Here is a 20,418-nt window from a genome sequence, read left to right as displayed (position 1 = left end):
ATTTCACAATTTGAATATTTAACCCAGAAGTGAAAGATAATCAATACTTTTAACTTTGTGTTGCTGTTGACCACAAAATCCAACTCAATACATCACAAAATGTGAAAAGGCCAGCAGTATATATGGACAAGTTGGTGACACTTGCACGAATGCGTGTAGCGAACAGGATAAAATTAATATGTTTCAAACATAAATTCAGCTTAAAATGAGGAAATTGGAAGAAAGAAAAAATAGATGCAACTTCTTCACCTAAAAAAAATACCTAATGCTGTGTAGGGAAATCTAGCTAGGGGTAGCAAAGCAAATAGCAGAAACTACTTCCAGAAAATTGATTACATTTCTGAAGAAGGAATTAAAGGATATAAGGAGAGCTCTCAATTCCAATTAACTTCTAAGAAAAAAAAAGCATAAACATTTATAAATTACTTAATTCTTTTGAAGTCAGATAAAGAAAGTGCTATTTGTTTGAGATTCCACTGGAAGGCGATACTGTATTATACTAGATATTATGGCCCCCAAGAAGGTGTAGAATTGGACAAACAGGAAATATCCAGTCTTGGGAACTTAAGCACCAGAGAAAAAAAATTAAAGGAAGCTAAGCTTATTCTTGTAAGAGAAGGGATGTTTACATGTTGTAATAAAAATATTGAAAATTATGAACGCCTTCGATAAAGTTAATCCAAACAATCTGTTAAAGTTGATGAATATCTCAAAAAAAAGGAAGACATTACTTTAAATTAGGAAATAAGAACTTGGACAATGACCTCATACGTATGAAAAGCTTGGCTCAGTTGGCAAACACCAGGTTCTTCATCAAAAACTGGCTTGAAGCCCATTCCAGAATTTGAATATTTAAGCCCAATGTGACAGCAAACACTAAAGTCGAACTATCTCCTGCTAATTTAATCAGCATATACGCATTATTAAACCAATGACATCTATTCTGGCTCAGCCTCCTTCCTTGGATGGATGACAGCTTATACTCAGACATTCCTTATGGTGAACTGGTCACGGCATCACGACCCGCTTTATGTCCATATTTCTGTGAGCAAGACATGAAGATGGTGAACTGGGATACAGTCACCAATCTCCTGACTGTCTGGAGATGCATTAGAAGAGTTTGGGTGGGGGGGTGCAAGCCTGCGCCATCTAAGCTTTCTGTTTTCATTTGTAGTAAGTGCAGCAGAGGCTGCCAAGCTAGAGTGAGCTCCTGAGCCACGCCAGCGCTGTTCAAAATAGACTGGGTGATCACTTTGCTGAGCACTTTCTGTCTATGCGTAATCAGGACCCTGACCTTCCCATTACTCGCCATTTTAACACATGATCCTGCTCCCATGCCCGCGTCTGTCGCACAGTGGCAGGAGGTTGGATGGTGGCACAGTGGTTAGTACTGCTGACTCACAGTGCCAGGGACCTGGGTTCGATACCTGGCTTAGGTCAGTATCTGTATGGAATTTGCACGTTATCCCCGGGTCTGCGTGGGTTTCCTCCAGGTGCTCTGGTTTCCTCCCACAGTCTGAAAGATGTGCTGGTTAGGTGCACTGACATGAACAGGCGTTGAACGTAGCGACTAGGGGAATTTCACAGTAACTTCATCCCAATGTTAATGAAAGCCTTAATCATAGAAATCATAGAAACCCTATAGTGCAGAAAGAGGCCATTTGGCCTATCAAGTCTGCATCGACCACAATCCCACCCAAGCCCTACGCCCATATCCCTACATATTTACTGTTAATCCCTCTAACCTACACATCTCAGGACACTAAGGGCAATTTTAGCACGGCCAATCAACCTAACCCGCACATCTTCGGACTGTGGGAGGAAATTGGAGCACCCAGAGGAAATCGGAGCACCCAGAGGAAATCCATGCATACACGAGGAGAATGTACAAACTCCACACAGACAGTGACCCAAGCCAGGAATCGAACACAGGTCCCTGGGTTTCTTACGTCGATTTTTACTTGTGACTAACAAAATAAGCTTTTGGCTTGCTGCAACGTTTCAGTGTAGCGCAACACAAACTAGAGGAGCAGCATCTCATTTTCCAGTTAGGCACATTACAGCCTTCTGGTCTCACCATCAAATTCAATGACTTCAAATGATTAGCTCTATCCCACTTCAACCCCTTTGTTTTCATTTTATTTAATCTTTAACTTTTCTTTACCTTTTATTTCTTTGTCTTTATTTTCTTCCCCCTACTCTTCCCCCTATTTTATCCCCTTTCATTACTTTTACTCCCCATTTTACTCCTCTCCAACCCATCTCCCCCCATGTCATCATCTATCACAGTTTACCCTCAGATTTCAGCTTCTCTGCCGTTTGACTATTTACACCTTCTATTCTCTCCATGGACTGCCATTAGTAGCCTTCCCCTTGTTTTTGTGGCTATGACTCATCTTTCATTCGATCACCCTATAGTATAAATATCTCCACTTTCTATGCCTTTTAGCTTTGACAAAAAGGTTGCCTGGACTTGAAATGTCAGCTTTTTCTCTCTCCTTACAGATGTTGCCAGACCTGCTAAGATTTTTCAGCATTTTCTCTATTGGTTTCAGCTTCCTGCATCTGCAATAATTTGCTTTTACAAATTAAATAAAAATTGTTCACAACGGAGTTGACCTCCAAAGGCCTAAACCATTAGGTCAAGATGGAAAACTGCCAAGTGGGATATTCTGATAAAATTATGAACTGTTCTTATTGCTATTCCCTTTCCAACTTTGGTAAAGGTCCAGGAAAAGGAACAGGAGGTCCAACATTTGATATGAAAAATTAATTAAAAAACACACATAAACACCTACCTGAAGTTGACAAGGGAATAATCTGATTAGCATTTTCAACAATTTGACATGCCCCATTGGGGCTTCTTCTGTTGTGCCACAGTAACTTCTGTGAAAGTGCACTTTTTATGCAAATAAATGGAGATTTTATAATACGTATAATGGAGTAGATGAGAAAATAATTCCCTCCAAAGCCTATAAAAAAGTGGTTAAGGAAAACCAAAAAACAAGTAATGGAGGTTCAATCCCAAAAGGAAGATCAGCAATGTAACAGAACACATCTTCAAGATTTCCTCCTAATTTAACACCATTCCAGTTGGATTAGGCAAGCGAGTGGCATTTGCTGAGAGCCGGCATGGACCAGATGGACCAAGTGGTCTCTTTCTGTGCTGTAACCATTCGGTGATTCTATGCATGTGGTATTTTTCAAATAACAGGCCAGTCAGTTTAATATCAGTGGTGGGTAAGGTTTAAGAAGCAATAATCAATGAGAGGTTTGAGTTAATTGACAAGCAGCACAGATTTATACAGTACAAGCCAGATCATGCTCAACTATTCTAATTTAATTTTTTGATGAAACTATGAGTTGGTTGATTAGGGGAATGTGGTGGAGGATTGGATTCTAAGAAAATATTTGACCAAGTCCCCTATTAAAGGCTGGTTCATAAAATTAAAACCCATAGAACAGGAAGGTTAGTGTGTCAGCTTGGAAAAAAAATTGGCATAAGGCCAGAAAACAGGCATGGTAAATGGGTGTTTTTCAGACTGCAGAACAGTGGTTGCAAGGTACTGTTGTAGGGCCCTTGATATATGTTCAAAATTTGCCAATGATACCAAACTAAACCAACTGACTGCAACACTGATAGGCTAGCATACAAAAGACAGATGGAATTAAATGCAGCATTTTTGGCAGAAGAGTCAGAGAGGTAATACATACTAAATAGCACAGGTTTAAAGAGTATGCAGGGACAGAGACCTGAGATTCATGTGCCTGGATCTTTGAATGCAGCAGTACATATTGCGAGTAGTTAACAAAGCTGTCCCTGATGGTGAGGTGTGGGGCGGGAGTATGGACTTAAGGTTTTGTGCAAGAGATTAGGGCTGGGGCTGGGTGGTGGTGAGAATTTTTTTTTAAGAAGTGAAAGACAATTAGCTGGAATCTACTGTCTTCTAGGATATTGGGAGGAGAGACAAGTAATAGTTTTGAAAGAAAATTGAATGCATACTTTATAAACTTGTAGGGTAATAGGGATAGGAGGATGAGACTTACTGAAGTACTCTATACACAGACAGCACGAACGAAATAGGCCTTCTGTGACCCTATGACTCCAAAACAATGTATTTCTGACAATGGCATAGGAGATAAATGTCAAGCCAAAAATCAACTACCAAGTGCAAAATAAAAATGGCTAACAATGAATAGTTTAAACTACTCATTTTAAAGCATTCCGACGAGAACAAATCATCTCTTCCGAAATATCCAACTTGTTCTGTTCGAAGCTATTTTAAACCAGAAACTTACGTGGTCTAAAAATAAGTCTCAAGACTACAGAACTTTAAAATAAAACCCGTGATTAGTTGTTACACTTACTATCGACAACAGTGTAAGTGTTTTAAATTACTCCCACCACAATTATTCATCTCTGAGGAAGTAGAACTGTTACATGAACAGGGGCAAGTGTTATAAGCCTCAATGCTGCAGATATACTGCCAAATGAATGAAACATAGAGGGCAATCTCTTTTCCTAATATTTGTTTATTTTCCCCGTTTATGCCGCATTTCCTTTCGTGGTTCTTGTGGCCGAGCTCACCTGTATGGATGGGAATGTATTTTTAATTAAATTGTACATCATCTGATGTGACAGCAAGTCTCCGGTGGTGAGCATCTCATCGGCTCCTTCCTTAGTTTTTCCTTTGCTTTTCCCGTGGAGTTCTCCCCCTTCCATCACTCGCTTGACCTCTTCCCCTCCCCGCACGGCGGCCTCCACCGACAAGGCCAGCAGCTCCCTCAGGTCCACCCGCTCCGTGCCCGGCAGCTTCCTGAAGATGGCGAGCCTGCCAGCCAGGAAGCCTGAGTAGAAATGGTAGAGGACTCCGACAGCGAGCAAGGCAAACACGGCCACGCCGAGCGGAGACAGCCGTATGCCCATAGGAGCCATGGCGGGTGCTGATGAAAGGCTGCCGGCTGCTCCTCTGCTGCTGATTGAGGAAGCTCGAGGCGGACCGCTCCCGGGCTCACGTTCCAATCCCAAAGCGCGAGGTCCCCTCCCCGGACACCGCGCCGCCGATTGATCCCCACCTTTCTCAACAATTGCTACACATCAAGTATCAAACTGCAACTTCCTCTCGCTACAATTCAGCAGCGCAACCTCCTCTCCACAGCCCCCTCCTCCTCCTCCAATCGGTCACAGGGTAAAGGTAACGGGAACTGTTTCTGGGTCAGCTGCAAACTCATTTCACTCCGGAATGGCAAGAGGTATTTCATAACTGTGCAAAATCATCAGCCCTCTGTGTGTTTAAATGAGATTTAGTACGATTTGTTATTCAGTTAATGTTTGGCGTGGGTGTTTTGAGGAACATCGATAGGTGATATTTCTTGCAATACCAAATATATAAAGCGAATTTCTTTACAAGAGGAAATCTGTCACGTTTTTGTGCTGACGCATACATTCCTTTTACCAAAAGAAAAAAATACTGCGAATCTCAAATAAAAGACATGGAGGTAAAAGGTTTAGAAAGATATGGGTCAAATGCAGGCAATAGGACTAGGTCAGTTTAGGAAACCGGGTACGCATGGACAAGTTGGGCCGAAGAACCTCTATGACTCTGAATGTTGGACATATTCAGCAGATCAAAGTAAAGTTAAAAGTTAATTTGTTAGTCCCAAGTAAAGCTTATATTAACATTGCAATGAAGTTACTGTGAAATTCCCCTAGTTGCCACACTCTGGTGCCTGTTCAGATCAATGTGTGTCTTTCAGACTGTGGGAAGAAACTGGAGCAGCCAGAGGAAACCCACACAGACATGGGGAGAACATGCAAACTGCACACAGACAGTAACCCAAGCCAGGAACCTGGGACCCTGACGCTGTGAGGCAGCTGTGCTAACCACTGTGCTTTCACCACCCCCCCACCCCTCACCCCTGGCAACATCACTGGAAACAGTTTCACATTTGTTATTTTTCATCAAAATTGCTTTCAACTGAGCGTTTGCAGCATTTTCTATTTTTATTATCCCGAATGAATGTATGGATATCCATACAATTTTTCTGTTAGCCCCCAAACCCCATTCCTCACTCGTTATTGGAAGGTTGGAAATACTTTCCCCCCCCAGAGACATGTTTTAAGTACTCAATCTCTCTTACAGGATAACATAATGAAAGATGAGAATTACACTTGTTTAAACTTTCTCACCTATACATAGACTTTAAAAAATTTCATCCTTTACATAAACAGAGATTATCCATTTGTCATGACAGTGACTAAACAGGAATGTAAAATGTATAACTTTTATCACAGTAAATGATCTGTGCTTTACTTCAGCAGAAATGCACTCCCCAAAGTAATAGATATTTGCCAGTTATTTGTTATTATATACCAGTTATTTGCCACAATTAATGTTTATACTTCATACAAGGGAACGTACAAGCACTTGCACATTTCCAATCACCCTGTAAATCAGAAACTTGCTTTTTTTATTTTGTCAGCATTTATTTAACAAAAATGCAAGCTCTCATATCAAATACAAAACAAAATATGCAAGCTAAAAAGAAATAGAAATTGACAGATAAATGTAGTGGTCCATATATGTGAAAAATTGAAAATGTCATATCTCATCGGCCTGGATTTCACAGTCGCAGGCAGCACTGTTAGCCGTTCATTCCACTTACACTTGAACATGATAAATGGAGTAGATTTAAAACAGAGGTACTGTGGGCCAACAGCAGCAGAATTGTATTCTACAACTATCTATAATCTCATAATCTGTCATCTCCTTGAGCGATGTACATAGTTTTAAGATGCGCTTAAGAAAAGCACTGAAAGCTAACAGAAGGTGCAACAAGCAATTAGAAAAGCAAATGGTATAAATAAAAACAGAAAATGCTGGAAAAACTCAGCTCGTCTGGCAGCAACTGTGGAGAGAGAAATACCGTTAACATTTCAAGTCTGTATGACTTCTTCAGAGCGAACTTCTTGGATTTTATTGAAAGACGATTTGGTACTGGAATAAAGAAGTCTTGGGTGCAATTGTGGAGAGCCTTGGTGAGGCCATACTTGGAGTATTGTGTACTGTAACGGGCCTAAGACTTCACAAGATAATTTTATGAAATATATATACATTGTGACTAATTTCTAAAATTTATAAACTGGACAATGACTCTATAAAATGACTGAAGTTATGTCTGGCTATGACCCTAAGCAAAATGACTATCAGGGCAGTAGTCCAAAGGCTTGTGCCTCATCACCTTTAAGAAATGCTAATGATCCCTGTGCCCTGCAAAGACCAAATTCAAAGAGAATAATACACAGGCCATCTTTATTTCATAAGCCAAGCCTGGCCAGCAAGAACAGACAAAGGACCCTTCAACCTTCCTTTTAAACTCTTAATAGTTAGAACACAAACAATCTTAGGAATACTGACAAAGAAATTTACATCCTTTATCAAAGCCACTAGCTGGGAGAATCAGTTATACTAACTTGCTGTACTGCACATCAGTCTGCACCCACTAAGCAGCAACACAGAGGAGGAGGTCTGTCCAGATTTGAATTCCTAGACCCATCTGCATTATTTCTACTGAAACTTCTGAATTTCCATACCTTTGCCAACAAGACTAATTCACCTGTGTGCCTATTTCCTCATGGAGATCAACTCTAATGGAAATGTGAATTATCCCAAATTAGTTTAGTCTGCTGACCTCCGTGAAGGATTTCCTCATTGGAGATTTGAATCTGGACTCAAGTGAAACAATAGTTCTTTGCTCGATGGTATTTTCCCTCCAAATCTTTCTTCCTGTATCCCTTGTTTAATGTATGAATGCAGAGGGAGTTATGTAATGACAGTCCCACTCGTGTTTTTAGTATACGCGAATAAACTAACCCTCTTCAGTTCACCCTATCATGAATATGCAGTAGGGTTATTATAGAAATTGGATCACACCAAAACTGAGGGGTTGGAAAACACACCTTCACTTATAAAGGGTGGAAGCAAATCAAAAACACTTTTCCATTTACGGATAGGTGGTGAGAGGTAAAATCAAATCTCCCCCTGTCCCTATCTGTACAGTTTTGGTCCCTTTACCTAAGGGAGAATATACTTTCACAGGGAGAGTGCAACAAAGGTTCACCAGACTGATACCTACATTGGTGGAACTGCCCTATGATGAGACTGAGCCTATATTCTCTAGAGTTTAGAAGAATAAGAAGTATTGAAGCATACAAAATTCTTACAGGGTCTCAACGTGATAGATGCAGGAAGGAAGCTTTCCCTTGATTGGAGTCTGGAATGAGGGGACATGTCTCAGAATAACAGGTAGGTCATTCAGGACTTGGAATGAGGAGGAATAATTTGTCTCACAGGGTTGCGAATCTCTGGAATTCTCTACCGCAGAGGGCTTGATCGTTGATAGATTTATAGGTATTACAGATATGGGATGTGGGGGTAGTGTGGGAAAGTGGCACTGAGGTAGCAGATCAGCCACGATCTAGTGGAGTGGCAGAGCAGGCTCAGGGACCAAATAACCTACTCCTGCTCCTATTTCTTATGTACAAAGAAAATTTTCCTATGATGAAACAGGATAAACAGATGGAGCAGCATCCAAAAACAGCCTAGGAATTGGTAAACTGGTGTAATCTGACTGCAGGGAACAATTTTTGTGCCTGAATATGTAGGCTCTAGATGCAACCAATATCGGGGCTTCAGGACTTGTTTGCATCAGAACATGGCGGAGGTGATAGTGGATGCCTTGGTGGTTATTTTCCAAACGTCGCTGGATTCCGGGGAAGTGCCGGATGATTGGAAAACGGCTAATGTTACGCCGTTGTTTAAGAAGGGTGCCAGGCAAAAGGCGGGGAATTATAGGCCGGTTAGTTTAACGTCTGTGGTAGGTAAAATGTTAGAATCTGTCATTAAGGAGGAAATTGCGAGGCATCTTGAAGGGAATTGCTTGATAGAGCAGACGCAGCACGGTTTCATTAAAGGGAAGTCGTGTCTGACAAATTTACTGGAGTTCTATGAGGATGTGTCCAGGGCGGTGGATAGAGGAGAGCCGGTGGATGTGGTCTTTCTAGATTTTCAGAAAGCGTTTGACAAAGTGCCTCACAAGAGGTTATTGCAGAAGGTCGAGGGACATGGAGTTGGGGGTAGGGTGTTAGCGTGGATAGAGGATTGGTTGTCAAATAGGAGGCAGAGAGTGGGGGTCAACGGGTGCTATTCGGATTGGCGGATGGTGACTAGTGGAGTGCCCCAGGGGTCGGTGCTGGGGCCTCAGCTTTTTACCATTTATATAGATGATCTGGAGGAGGGAACCGAGTGTAGAGTGTGGAAATTTGCTGATGACACCAAGATTGGGGGAACGGCAAATTGTGCGGAGGGTGTGGAGAGTCTGCAGAAGGATCTAGATAGGCTGGGCGAATGGGCCAGGAAATGGCAAATGGAATTTAATGTTGGCAAGTGTGAGGTGGTCCACTTTGGTAGGAAAAATGGTAGGAAGGACTATTACTTACGAGGCGAAAAACTGCAGCAGGCGACAGTGCAGAGGGACTTCGGGGTCCTTGTGCATGAGTCGCAAAAACCCAGCTTGCAGGTGCAGCAGGTGGTCAGGAAGGCGAATGGGATGCTGGCCTTCATAGCGAAGGGGATTGAATATAAAAGTAGGGAGGTCTTGCTGCAGCTGTATAGGGCATTGGTGAGGCCGCAACTGGAGTACTGTGTGCATTTTTGGGCGCCGCACCTGCGCAAAGATATTTTGGCCTTGGAGGGAGTGCAGAGGAGGTTTACTAGGCTGATACCGGAGTTGAGGGGGTTGAGCTATGAGGAGAGGCTGAATAAACTGGGCTTGTACTCGTTAGAGTTTAGAAGAATGAGAGGAGATCTCATTGAGACGTATAAGATGATGAATGGGATGGATAGGATAGAGGTGGAAAGACTCTTCCCACTCAAAAAAGACAATAGGACTAGGGGGCACAGCCTCAAGATAAAAGGGGGCGGTTTAGAACGGAGTTGAGGAGGAACTTCTTCACTCAAAGGGTGGTGAATCTCTGGAATTCTCTGCCCGTTGAAGTGGTGGAGGCTGCCTCGCTAAATATTTTTAAGACGCGGGTTGATGGGTTTTTGATAGGAGAGGGGATTAAGGGTTATGGGGAGAGGGCGGGAAAGTGGAACTGAGCAGCGACAGATCAGCCATGATCTTATTGAATGGCGGGGCAGGCTCGAAGGGCTGGATGGCCTACTCCTGCTCCTATTTCTTATGTTCTTATGTTCTTAACATTGAACCAACATGTATTTGTTGGGCTTTCCCTAGTAGCTAGCGGTTCTTCCAGTTCACAGGCTCCCAAGCGTGCCCTTTCTGCAACCCTGTGGAATCCTGGACCGTGTCTACATTACGTGTTATAGGCTGCACAATCGTTTCATTAATGCTTTGTTTGCTCTTCAGTCCCATGCTCCTGATTTACGGACACCCAATGGGGAGAGGGGATGGGGGGGGTGGGGAAGGAGGAGGACCTCCTCGTGAACCTGCTTCTGGGCCCGGAAAGCATTCCATCTAGGTTCAGGCAGTGGACAATCAAGAGGGTTGTCCAACCTGACTGTCTGCCCCTTTACCAAGGCTATAGTGGCTGGGTGTCCCTGGAAAGGGAGCATGCGGTTTCCAAGGGTACCACTAATGCCTTCCATGCATGCTGGGTGCCACAGGGACTGGGGTGTATTATTGTCTCCTTTAATCACATTTTAATTTGATATTTTAAGTTTCCTTTCTGCTATGTTCTTTTTTGTTTTGGGTGGTTCCCCTCCTTTTAGGGAGCTGCCCTTTTTGAGTTGTCCCTAAGTCAAGTTGATTTTGTTTATTCAGATGAATGCAAAAAGATGTTTCCATGTAGTTAGCTCATTAGCATAGACAATTTGAAATTCAGGTGCAGCAGCCGTCAGATAATCCGTAGAGGTACATAATCAGGTGAAGGGTTAAATTAGAAAGTAAGACTGATGAATGAATCAGCATGTAGAGATTAGGAGGATCAAAAACTGATGGTAGGGGAGGAACAGGCCACTGCTGCCTTGGTGTTTGGTTACTTTCTCAGTTGTATTGTCTGAAAAGGCAGCACTCACCTGATCTGCAGGTTTTAAAAAAATCATTGTTTGAGCATATGCTGAAAATATATTTCTGGGTCTGGCCAAGAGAACAGAAGAGTCATATTTTTGCAGGCATAAATAAATTGCTTCACAGCAATTGTTTATGAAATACATAGCAATTCAAAGGCACCTGCCTCAGTTACATAGATTCTAAGTTTAACCACCATTTTTCATTGATGCTCAAACTACTGTTACTCTAAAGATGTTGAGCTCCACTTCACAATATGTTATTTTTTACAGCTTCGACATGTTGTGGGAATCAGATGAAGAGAGCATTGTAGCATGGATTTACCAAATATTCTGTCACGCTCACACATTATGGATTTATAAAGATAAACTCAAAAGGGATTTGAAAACAAAACTTGAGAAGTCAGTAACTCGTTGTTAACAAATACAGTGATCAATTTACCTCCATTTCCAATTCAATCATTTAATGTTCACATCCTGTCCCTGAGCCACCAATCTGTTATGGATAGCAGAGTGATGATAGGGATGATTCCCTACCCATGTAACACCTCTTGACTGACTGAAGACAATGTGTTTTTAAAAGAAAAAGTGCTGTAACTCATCTGAATGATGGAACTGCCAGGAACAGACAAATGGCAGATTTTCTTGTAAAAGAAAGATAAATGTTTATTATTCAATATTTAAATACAAATGCAACCACACCCACTTGCGCGCGCGCACACACACACACACACGTATGCACTCGAAAGGATTGTGATTCCAAAATGTAACACATTTAGGTCTCAAGGTTTGAGAGTTCTTTGTAACATTTGCTTTTCCCCAGATGTAATCTTGAAATGATGCAGGTCTATAATCCTAATATTTGGAGGTTCGGGGAGCTAATTTGTTGTTGTTCATTGAACCTTGACGTGTATGGCTGAGTCACACTTGTAAAAGTATGTTGTTGACTGTAAAATGCTTTGTGACATCCTGAATTAATGAAAGGCACTATATAAATGCAAGTTGTACTTTATGTTGCCTTGTCAAATATATAATATGTTAGTCTGTAATGGTCTATATAACCTTCTAACTCAATATTTTATCAAGTTTATCTTAAATATGTTGATTGACACAGCATTAAAAGCACTTGCTAGAAAATTTTTCCACACATTACCTGATACGAGGTTGTTATGGTGAACCCTTTTCTAACTAACCACAGGAGACGCAGAGACAGGTTACACTTGTTCACTCATGATTCAAGCATGGAAATCAGTGCACTACTCCAGAGAAACCTACAAATCGGCCCTCACAGAGAGAGCACATTAATACAGCACTCTCAGCTCTAAGTCACAGATACGCTGTTTTATGTAATTAGCACAGAGAACACTATTTAAAATTCCCATCTTGTCTACATATTGTTAACTTTTCACGCAGGGCTTGGCTGTTATCTCTTCCTGACAAGAGACTATTTGCTCTGATGTAAACAACCAAAGCCTTGCTGGAGTGTTCTGGCTGATCCCAGATCCCTGTGTAAAGTTCACTTGGGTATAAGCATTTAACTAGCATGTAATTTTGCTCTTAGCTCTAAACCCTTTTGTATAAATCTAACAAGGGGGAGGGAAGCAACTCATTTCTGGTCTTGCTTGATATGATAACTTGTTGCTTGTAGAATCAAGGATACCTTTCATTAATGAATTGATATACACCAGAGCTGGGATTTATTGATATTGTTTGGTTAAAAACAACAATGAAGATATGAAAGAAATATTTGTACAGGTACAAGATTTATATGCCAACAGATCTATTTTATTAGGTTAAAATAGCTTGAAACACTGAACAATTGATAACGAAGATTGATTATTGTCAGTAATTTTTGCACCTATTTCTAAAATGAAATTATATATTGGAGTTGGTACTGTGGTTTGTCCAAAAAGGTGTTATTGGTGTTGGCAGGCACATGAGGCTGGTTATGTGGTGGACTGACCGTCTTTGACTTAATTTAAATAACTTGATTTCCCTGTGCATGTTTTACATATACCACTTACCTGGGAGGGGCACACCAGTCAGATACTCAAAACCAGCCCGCAATGCAGTTGAAAGGATAATGAAATAAAATCTAAATAGTAACATCACAGGAGAACCATAAGTTCATTGGTTGGTAAGAATCTGTTATTAGAGACTGTCCTAAAATTGCTGGAAATTAGAGAAGCATAATATTTTAAAACAGATAACTATGCTTAGATTTAACTAAGAGGAGCCAGGAATAAGGGAAAGTCAGAGCTAATACAATAGGGTAATAGATGTAATCCAAAGGGGAATAAAGTTAACACAAGGGAAGCAAAATTAAGACATGGCAGGGCAGCTTAGTCGAGTGGAATACGTGTCCTGTAATATGTGCAAAGTCACATGTTACCCGTGTCCTGGACAACCACATATGCAGGAAGTGTACCAGCTCTAGATTTCAGAGCATAAGCAATGGAGTAGGGCACTGTGACACATCCATGAGGCTGAGAGTTACATGGATATCATGCTCAGTGAGATGGCCACACTGCAGTTTAAGGGCCTGGAGGCAGAGAGGGAATCGGTGACCACAAAGCAGTCCAAGAGAACTAGATAGATAGCGCAGGAGTCCCTGTGCTCACAAATCAGATTTCTATCTTGAAAACTGGTGAAAACACTGGTTCCTGAGTGCAGCCGCAGCCATGTTTATGACACCATAGGCAGCAGGGCTGTACAGGAGGGGAGGGAGAAGAAAGGAAGAGCAATAGTGATTCATTAGTTAGGGGAATGAACGGCATTGCTGTGGTCCTGGACATGACTCCAGTATGATGGATTCCCTCTCTAGTGTTAGGGTCAAGGATGTCGCAGCTGCAGGACATTCTTCTGGGGAAGGGTGAACAGACAGAGGACCATATTGGTACCAATGATTGGGGACTATGTAGAAAGTTTCAGCAATTAGGACCTCGAATGTAGTAACCTTCTGATTACTGTCAGTTCCCCACATAAGTGAGCACAGAAATAGGAGAATGTGTGCTAGAAAGATGGTGCAGGAGTGAGGTCTTAAGATTCCTGGGACACTGGGATTAGCTCGGGGGTGAGACAGTACCTGTAAAGAAAAGGCAAAGTATTAGTCACAAGCAAGGCTTACATTAAGACTGCAATGAAGTTACTGTGAAATTCGCCTAGTCACCACAATCCAGTGCCTGGTCGGGTTGATGAACCTAACCAGCAAATCTTTCAGAATGCAAGAGGAAACTGGAGCATCCAGAGGAAACGCATACAGACATGGGGAGAACATGCAAACTCCATACAGTCAGTGACCCAAGCCAGGAATTGAACCCTGGCACTGTGAGGCAGCAGTGCTAACTACTATGCTGCAAGCTGACAGGTTGCACCTGAACAGAGCTGAGACTGAGTTCCTTGCGGGTTATTTTGTCAGTGTTGTTGGGGGGGACTTTGAACTAACTCAACAGGAGTGTGGGAACCAAGAGAATATATTAGAAAGGAATATTAGAGAGGAATACCAGGATACACTGTTATAATTCAGGGCAGAAACTCCAAAATGTTTTATGAAGTTTAATTGGATCATAAGTTTTGCACTTTGAATTTGGCTAGGGTAAGCATGAGATGCTTCACTGCAGGTATAATTCAACTGACCCACTAAGCAGCTTTTATCAAACAAAGTTTATTCAAGTATTCAGTTAAAATGTATAAAAAGAAAATTAGCAGTAACTTTTACCAATTACAAATAAAAAACATAGTGTTGTAAAACCCTTAATAGCTAAACACCATTCTAACCAAACAAATCCCATAAACAAAATCCTTGCCACAGGTTTAACACAACAAATATGAATGCTCACATGATGTTGAAACTTAATCCTTTGTGTGGAGAATTGAAACTCTGACTTCACAGCCTTGTAAGATCTAGCAGTCCTCTTAATATACCCATAGACTAGCTTGAGGTCAGAACAGCTTCCCAGAACACAGGCAGAGAGAGAGACTTCAGGCAAGCCAACCACCAACAGTAGACTTTCCACTCCAGGAAGGCCAGAAAGCCTTGCTTCCAGCTTATCAGCAGAGTTTCCAAAACCAGGGAAAGGAAGAGAAACATTGCTTTTCAGCCAGTGCCACAATGAAACCAAAAGACCAGTTTACAAACTGCAGAGAACATGATTTAAAAAAAAATCTTAAAAGTATACAGGCATCACAACACAAAATACTGGGAGGGACAGATAGCTTAGAGAGTAGCAAATTAATAGGTGAAGTCAGAGTAAGGGAGAAAGTAATGATATCTATATCAGTGTTATTGTGCATATATGTGAATGCATGGAGCATCATAAGTAAGACTGGGGAGCTATGCAATGTTGAAATATGATGTTGTGGTAATAAAAGGGACCTGACTAAAGGAAGGACAGGACTGGGTGCTAAATATTCCTGGGTATAAGATGTTCAGAAAAGATAGGAAAGGAGCAGGGGTAGTGGCATTGGTTAAAAAAAAATGCAGTGTAATGAAAGAGAATCTCGCAGAGGGTTGAAGGAAGAACAAATTTGTCTAGAGCGAAGGAACAAAGAAGAGTACAATTGCATTGTTCGGTGTAGTCAATAGACTGATAAAGGTGCTGGGGCTTCAGCCTTTCCAATTGTTCACATGTTCAAGGTGCTTGCAACCTATATGGATGAAAATTGGGTCACCACATAGAAAGCTAAGAACATTTCCAGTGCCTGGGGCCAGCATGTGTGTAGGAAGTGTCTCCTGGAAGCCCAAGTTTCAGAACTGGACAGATGGCTGGAGGCACTTGGAGCATCCACGAGGGGAAGAGTTTCATGAATAGCACATCTAGAGAGGTGTTCATACCGCAGGCTTAGACTCCACACACAGGAAGGGTGACTACCAGGCGGAACATAAGGACTAAGCAAGCTGTGCAGGAATCTCCTTTGGCTATTTCCCGACAAAACAGATATACATCTTTAGATACTGTGGAGAAGAATGGCTTCTCAGGAGAAAGCAGCAATAGCCAAATTTGTTGCACCATCGTTGGCCCTGTCGCACAGCTGAGGAGTAAAAAGTGTTGGAATTCAATAGTTATATGGTATTCAATTGTAAGTGGATTGGATAGTTGTTTCTGCAGGCACAAGCATACTCCAGGATGGTATGTTGCCTTCCTAATGCTGGGGTCAAGGATGTCTCAGAGCGGTAATAGGACATTCTGAAGTGAGAGGTTGAATAGTCAGTGATGGTGGTACAAACAACATAGGTGAAAAAGAGATGACATCCCAAAAGCAGAATATTAGGGTCTAGGAAGCAAGATGAAAAGTAGGACCTCAAAGGGCACGATCTCAGGATTACTACCATTGCCACATGTTAGAGTAGAACTAGCAGGATGTATTGGATGAATACATGGCTGAAGAGATCACATGAGTGAGAGGGTTTCAGATTCCTGGGATATTAAGACTGGTCTGAATTAAGATCCAAGGAAAGTGGGACCAGTAGAAACTGAATGGGTTATACCTGGGCAGGATCGGGATTTGATGTCTTAGGGGAAATATTTGCTAGAGTGGTTGGGGGGGGCGGTTTAAACTAAATGGCAGGGAATGGGAACCCATGCAAGGAGTCAGAGGAGGGGGAATCAAGGACAAGAACAAAAGTTAGGGGAATAAGAAAACCGATAGGCAGAGAAATCAAGGGCCAGAATCAAACAGGAAAAATAATGTGAATGGGACAAGTTATGTTAAAAAGAGAAGCCTTAAGTCTTTGTGCCTTAACACACAGAGCTTTTGCAATTAAAGTGGATGAATTAGATGTAAATGAGTATGACATTGTCAGGATTATGGAGACAGGGCTGCAGGGTGACCAGGGATGGGAAATGAACATCTAGGGGTACTAGTATTTAAGCAGGACAGCCAATAAGGTAAAGGCAATGAGTTGCATTTCTAGTTAAAGAGAAAATTTACGCAATAGCGAGAAAAGATATTAGTTCCAATGATGCAGAATTTGCATAGGTAGAGCTGAGAAACACTAAGGGGCAAAAAACTTTAGTAGGGGTGTTATATAAATCCCCAAACTGTAGTGGTGATGTTGAGAATGACATTACAAAGGAAATTAGAAATGCATGCAATATAGGAACATCTATAATTATAGATGACTTTAATCTGTATATAGATTGGGCACATAAAATTAAAAATACCATAGCGGAGGAATTCCTGGAATGTGTACAGGATGGTTTTCTGGACCAATACATTGAGGAGGCAATGAGAGAATAGACCATCTTAGTCAATACCAATCCTGGGTATTATGTAATGAGAAATTAATAATTAGCCATCTAGTTGTGCGAGACTGTTGGGGACAAGTGATCATCACATGATAGAATTCTTCAAGATGGACAGTGAAGTAGTTGATTCTGACACTTGGGTCCTGAATCTTAATAAAAGAAACTATGATGGCATGAGATGGTTATGATGGATGGGAAATGTTACTTAAAGGGACGACAGTAGATGGGCAATGACAAACATTCATGGAGCGCATGGGGGATCTGCAACAATTGTTCGTTCCTGTCTGCTGCAAAAGTAAGATGGGAAAGGTGGCAAAACTATGGTTTACAAGGGAAATTAGAGATAGTATTAGATCCAAGGAAGAGGTATACATTCCCAGTTTGGTGACTGCCTGTGTGGAGTTTGCACTTTCTCTGTGTGGGTTTCCTCCAGGTGCTCTGGTTTCCTCCCACAGTCCAAAGATGTACAGATTAGGTGGATTGGCAATGCTAAATGAAGCCTAGTGCCAAGGGAATCAGCAGGGTAAATGTGTGGGGTCATGGGACTAGGGCCTGGGTGGGATTGTGGTCAGTACAGACTTGATAGGCTGAATGGTCTCCTTCTACTCTGTAGGGATTCTATGAGATTCTGTTAGCAAGTTTCCCTCCATGTCATAAACTATCCTTACTTGGAAATATATCATTGGTCCTTCATCATTGCAAGATCAAACTCTTGGGACACCCTACTTCAGTACTGTGGGAAGGACTGTGCAGAAGTTCATGAAGGTGATTCAAAATCATCTTCTCAAGAACAATTAAGGGTGAACAATAAAGGCAGGTGTTTCCAGAGAGACCCACATTCCATGAAAATCCACCTCAAATATTGAAATCTGCTGAGCTAGATACTTCTAGGACACTCAGGCAGCCACCTCTCTTCCAACAGCCATCTTTCTTCTTGTATTCGAAGATTTGAGGAAACCCTTCTGTGTCAGTAGGTTCCCACCCTAACCCCTCTATTTATTTCCCCCTTACCCATCCTCAGTGCATACAATTACATTTTTTTTTAAACTGTGAAACATTCTGGATTATCTACTTACATATGAAAAGTATTATTATATAAATGTAAGTTCTTGTTGTAGCTGTACTGCAGATTCTCTTTGAAATTAAGATAAGTGTTATTTAGGTTCAATATTGATGCAAAAGAAAACAGTGACATGACAGTATGTATGAAGTTATGGATTAAGTTTACTGAGGCAGCTAATTGAAATCAATAACTGATTTAGATACGGATATTTAAGTAATGTAACACACTAAGCAAAGTATTTTGTGCCAATATAGTGATCATTTTTGAAAACAGATGACAACTGGATTAAAAATTAAAATTAATGAGAAATGTATTGTTAATTTAAAGCGTTCACTTCAAATCATAGTATAAAACTACTTTCTGTCTCAGAAACAAAACAAATACCATTATGGGCTAGGTGGCCTACTCCTGCTCCTATTTCTTATGTTCTTATGTTCTTATGATAATAAAATCATCACCAAAAGACAGTACCAGACCAAGCTAGAATCGAGCTAAACAGAACCCTGCTGATTATGGTAAGGTTTGCAAGACATAATAGACTACAAGATGAAGACATGTAAAATAGCCAGCTCCAACGCCCCCGCCCCCCCACCCAGATGAGTTCAAAGCATTCTACACCCATTTTGAAGAAGAGGTCAGCGAGAGGATGCCCTCCACCTTGGAAGCCTTGGATGAACCTGTATCTGAGATCACCACTGCAGATGTCCTTGAAGGTCAGAAAGTGACTGGGCCGGAAGAGCACTCAGATTCTGTGTGGATCAGTTGGTGGAGGTATTCACAGACATTTTCAACCTCTCCCTTTTCAACAGTCTGAGGTCCCTATCTGCTTCAAGAAGATGACCATCATCCCGGTATCTAAGAAAAGCCAAGCAGCATGCCTTAATGACTATCAGCCAGAGACTCTGACATCCATCAGTATGAAGCGCTTCGAAAGGCTACAGATCAATTCCAGCCTCCTGGAACGCCTGGATCCACTACAGTTCACCTACCGCCACAACAGGTCCACAGCAGACGCCATTTCTCTGGTCCTGCACTTAACCCTGGAACACCTAGATAACAAAGACACCTATGTCAGATTCCTATTTATTGACTGTAGTTCAGCCTTCAACACTACTATTCTTACGAAACTCATCTCCAAAGTCCATGATCTGAGCCTCAGTTCCTCCCTCTGGGACCGGATCCTGAACTTCCTAACCCACAGACCACAGTCAGTAAGGATAGGCAACAACATTTCCTCCACGATCATCCTCAACACCGGTGCCTTGCAAGGCTGTGTTCTCAGCTCCCTACTATGTTCCTTATACAGCTATGACTATGTCACCAAATACTCCTCCAACTTGATTTTCAAGTTTGCTGATGACACCACCATAGTCAGTTAGATCTCAAACAATGATGAGACAGAGTGCAGGAATGAGATAGAGAATCTCATTCTCAGGAGAACATGCCACTGTTTATATCAACAGGGAAGAAGTAGAAAGAGCCGAGAGCTTCAAGTTTTTAGGCATCCAGAGCATCAACAACATGTCCTGCCCCCCCATGCCAACACAATAGTTAAGAAAGCCTACCTTCCCTCTACTTTCTCAGAAAACTAAGAAAATTTGGCATGTCAGCTACGACTCTCACCAACTTTTACAGATGCACTCTAGAAAGCATTCTTCCTGGTTGTATCACAGCTTGGTGTGACTCCTGCTCTGCCCAAGACCGCAAGAAACTACAAAATGTCATGAAAGTAGCCCAATCCATCATGCAAACCAGCCTCCAATCCATTGACTCTGTCTACACTTCCTGCTGTCTCAGCAAAGCAGCCAGCATAATTAAGGACCCCAAGTATTGGGAAAAAGATACAAAAGTCTGAGGTCACATACCAACCAACACAAGAACAGCTTCTTCCTTTGCTGCAATCAGACTTTTAAATGGACCTACCTTGCATTAAAAGTTGATCTTTTTCTACACCCTGGCTATGACTGTAACACAATATTCTGCACTCTTGTTTCCTTCTCTATGAGCGGTAAGCTTTGTC

At 41.7% G+C, this 20,418-nt stretch overlaps 1 protein-coding gene and 1 long non-coding RNA gene across 2 annotated transcripts in view; one reads left to right on the top strand and one right to left on the bottom strand.

Moving 5' to 3' along the window:
• bpnt2 (3'(2'), 5'-bisphosphate nucleotidase 2) overlaps nt 1-5,164 on the bottom strand; it is a 29,513-nt gene extending 24,349 nt beyond the window's left edge. The window contains exon 1 of the mRNA XM_080194203.1: nt 4,589-5,164. Coding sequence (XP_080050329.1) covers nt 4,589-4,936 — 348 coding nt within the window. The 5' untranslated portion in view covers nt 4,937-5,164. The remainder of the gene's footprint in view (nt 1-4,588) is intronic.
• Nucleotides 5,145-11,503, top strand: LOC145346659 (uncharacterized). The gene is made up of 2 exons (XR_013887726.1): nt 5,145-5,253; nt 11,361-11,503. It is a non-coding gene; the product is annotated as an uncharacterized LOC145346659 (long non-coding RNA).
• The last annotated feature ends 8,915 nt before the right edge of the window (nt 11,504-20,418 follow it).

Source organism: Carcharhinus amblyrhynchos, chromosome 8 (assembly GCF_965287045.1).
Source record: "Carcharhinus amblyrhynchos chromosome 8, sCarAmb.v2.hapA, whole genome shotgun sequence".
In the NCBI taxonomy this organism is placed as follows: Eukaryota; Metazoa; Chordata; class Chondrichthyes; order Carcharhiniformes; family Carcharhinidae; genus Carcharhinus; species Carcharhinus amblyrhynchos.
The sequence above is the reverse complement of the archived record's forward strand: the minus strand, read 5'-3'. Positions and strand labels throughout refer to the sequence as shown.